The following is a 14542-nucleotide window of genomic DNA, read 5'->3' on the forward strand; positions in this document are numbered from 1 at the left end:
TTAAATGTCAATCGAAGTACAAATGAAATACTATATGAATATTTATATTCAGAAGTGTAGGACTACATATGTCGATGGATTGCCTATCTGCTTTTCTCTTTTTTATTGATGTAAACATAGTGACTAAAAAATACACTGACTTCAATAAATGAGATTTTGTATACTGTTTTATAGCCAAAACCAGATCTGATTTAAAATTTGAATCTATTCAATTAAAAGGAAAGCATCCCCTTCAGTCCTCACTAAATACATTAAAAATATATCCTCAAAGAATCTTTCATTCAAGTATACATAAGTTCCAATTGGTATATGAAGTTGAAAATTTTTTATCTTGCTTTTTCTCACTGCTTGAATGATTTTGGGTATAATTGAAATTCATAGAAATTTTGTTTGAATTTTAAAGAGTTTTGATACATTTGAAATCATTTAATTTTAATTTTCCTTTTACATTTTTAATTATTTATAGAAGTCGTTGTTATACTTCTAAAGTTTAATCATTATTTTTTTCAAAATTAACAATTTATTTAGTTTAGGAATTTTAATTTTTTTGCATGTTAGAAATATTTGCATGTTTGGAGTTTAAAGTAACTAATATCAATTATTATAACTATTTTTTAAAAACATGTAAGTTGTTATCAACTGAGTTGAATAATTACACCATCGTTTCATAACTTTAACATATAAAAGACATTTAATTGCTAGTTTATAACTGATCATTTTTCATATTCACCATGATCTATTTCTCTAATTTTCTTTCATTCTTTTCTGTTCTTTTGGTTTATTTTATAGTGCAAAAATTATTCTATATTCTTGATTATTACACATTTTGATTTTAGTTTAAGTCGGGTTTATACCATTTATTTTGCATGTGTCTTAAATGCCAATCGAAGTACAAATCAATTTTTAAAAATTTTTAATTTGAAATTGACCTTTTTTTTAAAAAATGGATAAATATATCACATTTTAGTAGGAAACTTTCAGATTTGTTTAATTATGATAAATTTTTTATATATAAATAGGTACATATTTACAAAAAAAAAAGAAAAAAAAAAGAGCTATTTTTTATAATTAATGAATTTAAGTTTTTTCCCCTTTTTAGAATTTGATAAAGGTACAGAACTTGTGAATGTAGATCCATGTAATGCGAAAATAAGGCTAATATGTTATTATTTTAATTAAATTTTTTCAACTAAATAACATTTGGGGATATTAAAAACAGACAGTTGATTTCAATTGTAACTGATTAATTTTGTTTGTTGGTGATTTAAATTTACGTATTATACATGCTTATATGTAAATATATTCAGCAAATTTTATGATTGAGCTAGCGTTATGCTTTATAAAAAAATTTCAGAATTTTAGTAACTTAATGTTGTAATAACAGTCTGATGTTTTTACACAATTATGAATAAATTCAAAGCATTATTTCTCCCTTAATGAATTTTTAAAACGACATAACATGATTAATTCAATTTTATTCTTATGTTGAAATCAAATATGATTAAATTTAATTAACTAGTAAAAATGCAAGTATAAAAAATTATTAAAAGATAATAATAAGAATAAATTATATGAAATTATTCTTAACATATATTAAATTTTGAAAAATCTGGTATGAAGAACTGATATCAACTATTATTATTTTCATTTTATGATATAATGTTGATGCTTTTCATAAACTGATTATAATCTAACTACATGTGTCATTGTAATTAATTGATTATGATCCAGTTTTAATTTATGTTGATTTAGCAAAAGATGTATTAAAATATACTTTAATGTAAAACTTTTGAAATATGGAATATATATTCCACTAGTGATTACTACCTGCATTGGGAAAAGTTGTGAGACAAATGCTTTGTTAGATGTTTCATACACATATGATCTCTCATTTACATGAGTGATCATATAAGTATTTTAAATTCTCTTACTTTTGCTTCAGATTAATAATAGATTTTTCTTTTTGCCTAATAATATAGAATGGGACATAAAAGCAATGAGAGTATTTTTTCTTATTTACATTGCATATGCACAATATAGCTCATTTTTACATTTAGTTTCATCCTACAATAAAAAGAATTGAATATATATATTTTGGACCTCTTGTGTTGAATGATTGAGTTCAATAGTTATCTATAAAAAAATTAATATTACAGAATGCAAAACAAATGGTGTTTTGAAAATTAAGGGATTCCATTGCATAATCTTGAGCACTTTACTTAATTTTAACTAAATTTTTAAACCGTGGATTTATTTTGGAAGATTCAGAAAATACATATTCTATGAATATTCAGAAAATTTTGCATTCATCAATCTTATATACACAGTCTTATATGGTCGCTATAAAATTGTTGGACTTTATGGTATCATGGTAGAAAGATAACTTTAAGAATTCTCCTACTTTTTATGTGTAGCAAAAGTTGTCTTGTTAATAAAATTATTTGCTTTCATCAATGAATGGTTTATAGAAAAATAGTCAAGAAATCTGAAATTCATACAAATTTAAATATGTATGTGTCTTATAGAATCATGAACATGACATTATGCCTAAAAAAGTTAAATACAACTAATATTCCTTGTGAAATATATACATAATCATATTAAAATGAAAGCTGAATAAAGTTCTTGCTATTTTATAATTTGAAATTAAATAAATTTTAACCAAAAGTTGGCTTGTATATACTTCAACCAAGACTGTTTTCATACTTTTTAATATCCTAAATAATAAAATTAATTATCCATGTATTTAAGAATATTTTGTGTAATTGCGTATATTATAAAATGGCTCACTATCATTGGCAGAATTCTGTAATGCATGAATTTTCTATTTAATTCCACTTAACATATTATTAAACTACTGAACTGTATATTTTTTTAATTTACGTACTTAGAATCGCAGATTGCCCATTCATTGATAAATGTATGAACATATGAAAAAAGGACACCGATAGATTCATTGATATTTTATTTTTAAATCAGTTTATTAATCTCAAAATAGCCGTTTTTAACTTAAGAAACAAAATAATGAATTTCATTCCAAGAAAAAGATAAATGATATTTAATAATTTATCGGATACAGGATTACCATCTTTGGCGTTGTTCGCATTTTGGCAAAACTATTAAACAAATCTATCAATAACGTGTCCTAATGCGGAGAAAAAGGTCTTCCAGTAGTGATTTCCATCATAGTTCCATCGCTTTTTTTGTTTGTATATTAGTTTTCATATGCTTTACTTTAATAATAATTCATAGTCACAAAGAAAAAATTATTACATTAATTATCAGTTGTTGATATTAGTTATTGAATTGTTGTTGTTTTCTTTCAAAGAGAAAAATATTTTTCATGAATATTTTACTTTGCTAACTGAATCTGTAACTGCGGAACAAAGCATGGGAATTGTAAATATAAACAAAATAAGTACTGCGGGCTTATTACCGTGAATTCCGTGCTTTCTTGAGGAATTTACAGTTATAATTAAGAAAACTTTTTTTCACGCTTTATTTTATTTATCAAGAACTTTATTTGAAACTTAAATTTATAGTTGAAATTTTTTCAGTGTTTTGTAATGTTTAAAATAATTTAATATTTTTAAAATTTTGTATTAGCATTATCAAAAGAAACGCTGTCTATATTTAACTTATTCTCCAGATATAAATTAATATTACAGCTATATCTACAGATTCCGAATTTTATATTTTCTACAGCTTTCTAATTAAATAACACCTTTTTTTTTGTGAGTAAGTCATTAAATAAAAACATCAATTTACTTACTATCATTTTGTTTGAAATAATTATAGACATTTTTTATAATGCATTGTATAGCAAAATAATAGTAAGATATAACCATGTAATATTTTTATTAAATTATTTTAGTTAATTGGTTTCAATAAAATTTTAGAAATATTATAAGTCACTTCAAGCAAAAAGCATTAACAATGTTTATGCTACACTTATTTTTATAATGTGGACTAATTATAGCAAAACTATTAAAATCAATTTGCTAAAATCGGGCACTGATGTTTTCTTTTTACATGAGTAATTCAAAAATGTATTTTTTAATTATGTTACAAGTTTGATATTCCTTGATCTTATATAGAGATCTGTAATTTTTTTAGATGTCAGAAGCAAATTTAGCCTTTCATAACACTTTAAAAATTATTAGTGGTACATTATATAATTTTCCAAGTAAGGAAAATGAAAATGCTATTATACTAAGTAGTAATGTTAATTTATAATAGTTATATATTTATTCTATCATTAATTGCCCGAGATAAGTTGGTTTGCCCAGAATATTGGTTATCTTTGATTTTAGATGATTCCTTTAAATAACGTCAAATCCATGATTCTGCCAAATTGTCTGTTATTAAATTTGTGCTATTTTAATTGTCTTAAGTTCTGTTTATTGTGTTCACAAACATTTCTAATGTAGAATATCTCATAATATCACCATTTTATTAAAGCATAAATAGCTTATTCATCTATCTTCTGAATTTTGCTATGTTGTAACTCCACTTATTTATTTGTCTTGTAAAATACTTAGATATTATATCGAATCCTTCCTTTTTAGCTTTCAAAAATAAAAATCAATTAGAATCAGAATTGGCTTTAAACAATAAAATATTGATTAAATGTTTCATGAAACAATGAAAGTGGTTTAAATTTCAAACAAAAATGTAATATGTTGCTAGAAATTAGACAAAAAATATTCTTTTTTATATTAAGAATTTCTCAAAATTTAGCACAATTATTAAATTGGCATAGTTAAAAATTATAATTTTTTAAATTTTTAAATAATATGAAATTTATTTTTTTAATAATTTTTTTGAGGTTATTGTGGGGAAATGCCCAGATTCTATGTATTTTTTATTAATTGAAATTTTTTAAAAATGTATTGAGATGCAAATTTCTATCCTTTAAATAATATATATGCCAAATTTGGTAGCTATAGGTCAGTTGGTCTATAAGTTAACAGTGCTAATATATACATATTAATCTTTATTATGAATAGAGAAAAAAAACGTCTTTATTAAAATAAGAACAAAGAGTACTCAAGAAATTGGCTCTTCTCTATTTTTTTAAAAAATTATTATAAGCAATGAAAAAGCATTTTCTGAGAAAGATCCTTTATTTGCATTGTGATAAGATGTTTATATTTTAAGACATGATTGCAAGTTGGCTCTTGTCTTTTGATTTTTTAATTTACATGTAATGAAATTAAGACTGAAAAATTATTAGTTGTTTAAATATGGAAAAATCTGAAGATATTGAGAACACAAATATTTGAGCATTTGTATTTTGCCATTAGAAAGCAGAAAGTATAATTGAACAGGAAATGATCTTACTTGAAATTTCCTAGTTAAAAAACTGTGCATCTCATTAAAATATGTTAAATAAAATGGGAGAACTAAAATTGTTGATTTAACTTCACAGAAGCTATAAAACAAATACAATGTAAAATTGTTTTTTTTAGATTTTTTAATTAATTTATTTATTTATTGAATGAATAAAGCTGCCATGATTATATTTCTTTTTCTTAAGAGCAACTTGTGGGCACAGAAATGGTGGGGTTCGGTTACCTCCTACTAAAGATGGGACAGTCTTCCCACAGGAAGGGTTGTACTGTGGCCGGTAATTGCCCTTAAGACTCAACCTTAGTTCCCAGAAATATCATGATAGTTCAGTCATTGAAATTAAATCCTTATATCTTATGAATAAGTGGGGCAGAGTAGCTTTGTGTGGTTACTTAAAAGCAACTTGTATGAAGCCAAAGAAGTAAATGGGATTGCCATGATACAATTTGCTAATCTCTAGTTAATGAAGTGAAAATGTGTTGGTTATTTAAACTGTACTTCTTATATTGAATTTAGCATCGGATTCTCTTTGAAGTGATGTATAAAAAATACTTTTAAAAACATTGTATGAAATAGTAAAGCTACATTGCAAAACAGGAAAATTTTATTATTAATTTTGCATTTTTTTAATTATTTGATGTTTAAATAACATATTCTGATTGATTTGATAATTGTTTAATTTCCTTGTGTGCCTTATATAAAGAAAAAGAATCTTATATGATGTTTCATTTTCTTCAGTTGAAATGTGGAAAATGCTTTCCTGCAGTTTTTCAGAATTGAATCTAGATGTAACACTTGCAGCTGGCCAATCATTTCGGTTCGTTAAATATTAATAATTCCTTAAAATAGGAAATTTTATCTAACTATTGTATTCATGCTTATTGTTATATTTTATATTTCTTTAATCTGTAGCTTTTTTTATATATATATTTCAAAATTAGTCCTTTTTATATCTAAACATTCAGTTCATACTTTTTTAAATATATCATGTTGTTTAAATGAAGCATATTGTATAGAATTTTATATTAATTTATGATTATTATTTATACAAATATTTTGGATCTAAAATTTTTCAGCTTTAAATTTTGAACAGAATTATAATTAGTACTTCTATAAATAAATTTTTGTAAGATATAAAATAGAAAAGTAGTTGTAATTCAATTTAAAGTGATTATTTTTTCTGAAGTTAATTGCCATCATCTTTTTAAAGGAAATTATGTCTATCAATTCTCATTTTTGTTTACTTAACTTGATACTTTAAACTTATTTGGTTTATAAGTTAAGGATATCCATATTAGATATACATATAGTATCTAAAATATGCTGCTTCTTTTGAGCATTAAATATATATTTTCTACTTTAATTTAAATTAGAACTTTATTTAATCAATGTTACTGTATTTTTTATTATTATCGATTCATTTTAGTATTTTTTGGGGAATTACAGAATATCTAATGCATCTTGATTTTTATGTTTGTCAATACTTAAGCCAAATTAATATTCATTGCAAATGGCTGCAACAAATGGCTTGTCTTCATAGTATGTTTAGATTAAGAAATATCACATTGTATAAATCTTTCTTATAAAAAAAATAATTTCACAAAATAAATATGGCTATATAATATTCTATACAATAAATCCATTTCAAGGATTTTCTTATTAGCATTATGTTATAGAACCTACACTTTATTTCTTCACCTCTGTTGCATACCATTGTTTTTTGTCGACAGAAATTTTAATATTTGTCTCAAATCGGATACAACATTTGCTTGTCAAAATAATAATTTTATAAGATTCCTATAAAGGTCAGGTTAAAAGAAAACTTTCATTAGTTTAAATCCTCTTATTTTTTAGGAGGTGGGTTTAACTAAAAGCTATATATGAAGAAGTTTTATCCCAAAAATATATTTTTAAAAAATGCCTTCATACCTTCCTTAATTATATATTATTCCTCATTTTATATGTCATTCTGGATTATATGGGTAATTCCTTACTATATTCTCCTCTGTTATCCATGTTTTTTTCCTTCCAACAATCTTATAAAAAAGTTTAAATATCATTTCCTTGATTAATTTGACTATTTTATAGACCATTTTATCGTGTTACTTTTTAAAAATTTTTACAGTATGCATTCTTAATTCAAATTAACATTCAAATGTATTTTTCATTTAAATTACAATCATTGTATTGAAGACAATTTTATAATCTCTTTCATGAAATTGGGTGGCATTTAAGTTTTATGAATTATTTATGCTACCTCAAATTTGTATAATTTTAATACACTGATATTAGAATTATACATTAAGTTTAAATTTTGACTGTATAAAGATATTATATATATAATTTTTTATGCTATAATTGTTTGAATTTTTTTTCATAATTTTCCTTTTTAAATTTACACTGCATAATATTTTCAAGAATACTTTGTGATCCTTAAAGTATATTTTCTAAATCACTTTTATTTCTTTTAGATGGAGTAAGTCTAATAATGGTGAATGGTTTGGAGTGATATCAGATTTTGTATGTGCCTTAAAACAAGATACAAAAGGAAATCTGTTATATAAAATTCATAATTCTGCAAAAAGTGATGACAGCTATGAACAAAGCAAACCAGATCAAAAACGGCCAAGGAAAAGACCCAAAACAATAAAAAACATTTCAACACAAAATACTAATTTGTCTTATATTAATCATGAAGACATTTTAAATGATTACTTCAACCTGAATTTTAATTTAGAAGACCACTATAATTTGTGGAGTAAGGCTGATGAAAATTTTAAGTCTGTTGGGAAAATCCACAAAGGAATTAGAATTTTGAGACAGGATCCTGTGGAAAATCTCTTCTCTTTCATTTGTTCTGCAAACAATAACATACCAAGGTAAATCTAAAATTTCATAATGGTTTGTGTTTTTCCGCCAGAGTTAAAGGGCTTATTTAATGTATATTTTTGTTATTTTGTCTATTTTGAACTATTTATTTCTGCTTTTTACAACTTTGATTTTCGCCTTCTTTTCAACTGATTATGTTTCATATACTGTAGCAGGATCCTATAAAATAAAGAATATCTTTTTCATATTTACTTTTGCTTATTTGATTGGTGTTATTGTGTTCTAAAAATATTCTTTTTCTGTTTTTTTTTTCTTTTAATATTTGATAATCTTATTTGCTTTTTATATTTTTTTCCATTTGTCTTAAATTCATTTCAGTAAACATGGAAATATGTCTCTTATTATGATATTTATTATATATTTTAAAGGGTATTTTTATTATTAATTTTTTGTGACTTTATTTCCTTAATTATAAAAAAAAATTCATTTTAGTAGTTGCAAAACTTTACCTTATGATGAAAATTTTGCTTTCTTCTTTTAGAATCACTGGCATGGTTGGAAAACTTTGTTCAAATTATGGAGAAAAGCTGCTACAAATAGATGATCAGACATTTTACACTTTTCCAACAATAGAACGTTTAGCTGCAGATGATGTTGAAAATAAATTGAGAACTTTGGGGTTTGGTTATCGAGCTAAGTATATAAATCAGACAGCTAAGATATTACTTAAAGAAAAACCTCCAGGATGGTTAGAAAACCTTAGAAAAGTTTCTTATAAAGAAGCACATGAAGAACTCTTAACTTTACCAGGTGTTGGTGCTAAAGTAAATATGTTTTGATATTTAATTTTAATATTTTCCATTGAATTTATTCATTTATACCATTATAATAGAATATCATGAGATTTTATTATATATGTACAGGAAGATCAAAGCTAAATTTGTTTATGTGCTTTTAAATCACTGATAATAAATAAGAATGTTTGTTTACTCTCTACCAAATAAATTGATTGAACAAGAAATGCAAATTTTCTAATTTTCTTTAAATATATTTTAATGAATGGGATTATACACTCCTAAGAGATTTTTCAATTTAAGGAAGATTTTTCCATTTTTTTTAACTTCAAAAATATTCAAAACTTCAAATTATATATATATAATCTTTTTACTGATATAAATTTAATTGTGCAATTTTTTTATACAGTTTGATAATTTTCTATTTTTATTTATTATTTTTCGTATAATTTTCAACCATGCATTTCATTGACTGTTAAGATAAAATTCAAACCATTTTCATTGTTTCTTCAAATGCTTAAGCTCATGTTCTTCAAATGTTACCTAGTGTTGTTGCCAAAGCAAAGTATATTGTGATATTTAATTTTGTCTGCCATTAAAGTAATAAAGATTTTGATCACTAATCACATTTGGTCAATAACCAGTTCAGGAAAATATTACTTATATTTAATTTTAGTTAAATTTCTTATACTAAGTTGATGTTCATCACTTCTCAACAAAGTAATTTTAAGCATCAGCTTGTGATAGATATGAAAGCTGTGTTAATATAATTAATTACCTTATACTTGTTCTGTTTATCGTATACATATGCATATAATGGAATCAAATACGATGACATTATAGTGCCATTAGAAATGTAACTGCCCGGATAATCCATATTTTAATTTCTTTCTTTCTTTCTTTCTTTTTTTTTTGTGGCACAGGGATTTCACTTTCTTTTTTAAAATCTATAATATTTAAACAATGAACAATATTTCTGCAAATAGTTACAATTTTAGAATTTAATTCAAATTCCATTAAGAAAGTTTCCATACACAAAGAGCAGAACAAGTGTAAGATAGTAAAAATACTGCTACTTAAGTTTCTATCTCAGTTTAAAGCTTAAAAATAATTTGTTAAAGAAACAATAAATATCAAGTTATACATAAAAGAATTCATTGAAATCAAGCACAAATATTATTCCTTGGTCATTAAAAGTGGCTAGTAAATAATAATTTGATATCATTTTAGGGAATTCAAAACAAAAATTCACCTGATGTGCATACTGTTTTTAAGTTTAAAGCATTTGTGAAAATTCAGATTATTTTTTTATTATCATTACTTTTTATGTATGCTAAATATGTCCAACTGAAATACTGACTAAGGACAAATAAACAAAAAAACAAAAACAAAAAACTTGTTTATAGAAAATTTTTAAGAATAACAAACAACATTTTTTAAAATTTTATTTTATTCCATGTATTTTAGAGATAGAAAAAAATTATTAATGTCTCATCTACATGTATCTTTGATCTTTAAGGGAAAAAAAATGTGGTGCTTAATGTTGTTTTCATACTTAAAAATTCCGGCAGTGCAAATAAATATTGATAATTTAGAACCATAAAGAACTTCATTCCATTCATGTGATATCATACAAATAACTATTTCTATAAGTGAATTTTTTAAAATTTTGTCATTGATCAACAAATATATAAAGCAGATAATGACCAATTTCATTGAATAACTTCAAATCATAATTATATTGGACTCGAAATATTTCCCTTCTGATTGTTGATTCCATTCTAATTGAGAAAATCAAAGATGAGAAAAACTATTGGCTTTAATCCAATATTTTCAAGATTTTAAATTATATTATGCAATAAATTGATTAAATATGGTGTCTCCTAACTTGATTTATAAATAAGTAGACATTTTATTTCAAAAACGTTATCATGAGTTTATTTTAAATTTATGGTGAAAAAAGCTTCATAAAAAATATTTGCCCTTCTTGTATTTATTAAGTTATGCATCATTTTGGAGTTTTTTTTTTTTTTTTTAATGTTAACATAATATATGGATGATGTATATTTTTTAATATATTGAATTTTCAATTTTATATATATATATATATAATATACTTTTTTGAATATATTGCAGTTTCTTTCTTTCTTTCTTTTTTTCTTTTTTTTTTTTTTTCTTTCTAGAAATTGTTAACATTACTCTTCCTTCATAAGCAAAATAAATAACTATTAAAATATTACTAATGAAAATATTTTTGAATAAATAAAATTGATCATTAAAATAAGCAGATGGCAAGTAAATAAAAAATATATATATTTATTATCAATACAAGAAAACAATAGAGCAGCTGTACAAATATAATGTTATCATGTTACCAAATTTAATTTTCATTGTTTTGAAGATAAAATGTAAATATCAACTTTAAAAACTATCCTCTCATTAATATTTTTTAAAAATTTAATAACCAGATTATGTTAAATTAATGAAATAAATACTGCAACATATAAATTAATTTTACTAAGACAGGAATACAGAAGCAAAGGATAGGAATGGTTTTTACTTTTCTGGTTATGTATTTTTTCATCCTATTTAATTTGTAATTTTTCTTCCTTTACTATTTGAATCAATTTAATTTTGAAACTTAGTTTTTTTTTATGGAAATGTTTTAAAATGATCATCAAGCACACTAATCTACAAAATTAAATACCATTTAAAAACATTATATTTAAAGATACGCACTTGAACCACACAAAATTTTTTCGCATTTCTCAATTAAATTATTATTTAAAATTTTCACATTATTTAATTTTTTTTCCAAAAAGTGTGAAGAAAGGGATTTTTTAAAAAAGAAATTTAGCATTTTATTTAAGATTTATCTTTACTGATTAATAAGTAAGACAAAGTGAAATGGTTTCTAGTTTGCATTTAGATTTAAATAATTTTTGAATTAGTGTGAAAAAACTGTTCACGTTATGGCATATATAAGATCTTGAATGCCGGCATCCTGGTATAGGGGTAGTGCATCTTCCCCGTGATCTGGGTGTCCTGGGTTTGAGTCCCAGTTCAGGCATGGTTGTTCCTCATCTGTTCTATCTGTGACATGTTTGAATGTGCCCCCCCCCCATGAAAAGGGGCTGTGCAAACAATTGTAATGCGTGAGTAGCAAAATCTTACTATTGACCCTAGTTGGCGCAACTAAAACAAGAGATGCTCCTTGTTGGCTTAAAATCACTGACCAAATCAGCTGGCTTGTCCATGGCAAGTGCCATCAGAAACAACAACAACTGCTCTTGAATAATTTTTTATTAACAGTACAATAATTTTCTTTCCAGGAAATATATAACTAAAGAATTTTGTTTGTGATCTATTAAAAGTGCATATGCTAAGTAATAATAGAATATGCTAAGTAAACTTTCCCCTCCTTTATTTTTGAAAAGCAATCATTATTCAGTAAAAGAATTCCTGTGTGATTAGTATCAAACCATTTATTTTTCATGACTTCTTTTATGCAAATTTCTGATGTTTTATAAAAATTTTCATAATTATCAAAAAAAAAAAAAAAAAAAAAACATGAAATAAAATTATTCTTTTTGCATTTTATTTAGCAAATTAGCAGCATTATTAAAATTTTAAATGATGTGATTTGAAAAATTTTAGGTGGCTGATTGTGTTTGTCTGATGTCATTAGATAAATATGATGCCATTCCTGTGGACACACATATATGGCAAGTTACTCTGAAAGATTACATGCCTCATTTGAAAAATTCTAAAACATTAACGCACAAAATTTACCAAGAAATAGGTAATTTGATTTATGTGTGTTTAGAGTAATTTTTTTTATGTATTTTTTTAAAATGCTACAGAAAAATAATTAACTTAATATTTTAAAATTATTCTGGAAAAAACAGAAAGTAACTATTTGGTATTTCAGGCGACTTTTATCGTGAAAGGTTTGGGAAATACGCAGGTTGGGCCAACACGGTATGTTTTGTAACTATTTATACCATATATATATATTGCTGTTATGAAAATAATAACTTTCAATTTTTTTGAAATTCTGTATTTAAGTTTATTTTTTATTGCTAATAATTTGTTTGTCTTTAATTAATTTTATCCCTACTGTAAATAATTCTCTTTATATAGTATTTTTTTATTATGTTGGTAAAAATATCTTAATAGAATGATTCATGGCAAAGAATGACTTAGCTGTCAGTTAAGTAACAAAAGGTATCAGGCTATTAGAAGCTAAATGTCTTACTAATCAACCTTTCTTTCATAAAGAAATCAACATTCTATACAAACAAGCCAATAAACAAAGACAATTATTGCAGCAATGAAATAATATTAACTTTGTTTTTATATAAAATAACTCCTTTTCCAACCTCTCACAATAGTTTAATGGTAAAAGGACAGAGCATTTGTGTTTTAAATATTCTGCTAATATTTTAAATTCAATATATGAGCTCCTTATATTGAAACTTTCAGGATTACATCTAGTAATTCAATATTAGAAGGATATTAAATTAAAAAAAATTGGAACATAAAATGAAATTTTGCTTATTCTATTAATAACTATTTTTGTCACAATTCCACTGATGTAGAAAAAAGAATAAGTATCAGTGCAATATTTAAGTGTTTGCATAAAAAAAAAAAAAATGATAAATTCCTTGAATACAAAGTTTCAAAATTACAATGAATCTTATTATAAATCCCTAGAATATTAACAATTTATAACACTCATTGAGAATAATGCATTATTCAGTTTAATGTTAAATTTCTTAGAAAAGTTCCATTATTTAAAAAATATTCACAAAAATCAAGATCTCTCAAGAAGTTTCAATTATAAAACTGGGGCTGAAAATGTAATTTTATAAAAGTTTTAATTTGTATAAACATTTTTTTTTTTTTTTTTTTTTTACTGAAACTGCCTTTATCAAATAAAATAACCAGGTACTGGATATAATAAATTGTAATAAAATGTTAATGGATAAAACATTATGACTGATATTGAAAATAAAGTATAGATTTGTCTTTTTTTTTATCAGGTGCTATTTGCAAATGACTTGAAAATGTTCAAGAACAATAAAGATTGAAGTGGAGCTACCTACTTTTATACATATGTATTAAATAAAAATACTTTTAAGTTTTTTAATGAAATATCATGTTATATACTTCAGAGTTAGAACTTTAATAGTTTTAATCTTGCATAGTTTAATGCCAAAACTTGAAGTAACATTATTAATTTATATCTTTGTGTATCTGTGATATATATTTTTCTTCAGCATTAAACTGCTTGATTTTATCACTTTTTACAATTAAACAAAATAGGTTTCTAATATTTTATTTTAAACTATATTAATGTACAAATAATTAGAATTAAAGAAAAAGAGTAAAAAGAAAAGCATTTCAAGTTTTTTTTAAAAAAATTATTATGGTAAGGAAAAATTTAGTTACACATAAGATCATATAGTTTGGAATGTAATGTGTATGTATATTATAGAAAGTTGTTGACAAAAGTTGATTGGATAATATGAGCTGCCAATATTCTAATAAAAAATATAACAAAC

The 14542-nt window shown here is 23.9% G+C and overlaps 1 protein-coding gene across 4 annotated transcripts; it reads left to right on the top strand.

The window, feature by feature from the left end:
- Window positions 1-3391: 3391 nt before the first annotated feature.
- Window positions 3392-14458, top strand: LOC129963271 (N-glycosylase/DNA lyase-like). Of its 4 annotated transcripts, none has more exons than XM_056077553.1 (7): window positions 3392-3468; window positions 6091-6169; window positions 7824-8231; window positions 8723-9005; window positions 12633-12777; window positions 12907-12956; window positions 14021-14458. In XM_056077553.1, the coding sequence occupies exons 2-7, from the start codon at window positions 6096-6098 to the stop codon at window positions 14066-14068; spliced, it is 1008 nt and encodes a 335-aa protein (XP_055933528.1). In that variant the 5' UTR covers window positions 3392-3468; window positions 6091-6095; the 3' UTR covers window positions 14069-14458. The 4 variants fall into 4 exon arrangements, with proteins under 4 accessions (XP_055933528.1, XP_055933509.1, XP_055933519.1 ...); XM_056077534.1 differs by having other exon boundaries at window positions 3399-3738; XM_056077544.1 differs by having other exon boundaries at window positions 3399-3734.
- The last annotated feature ends 84 nt before the right edge of the window (window positions 14459-14542 follow it).

Source organism: Argiope bruennichi, chromosome 1 (assembly GCF_947563725.1).
Source record: "Argiope bruennichi chromosome 1, qqArgBrue1.1, whole genome shotgun sequence".
Lineage (NCBI taxonomy): Eukaryota > Metazoa > Arthropoda > Arachnida > Araneae > Araneidae > Argiope > Argiope bruennichi.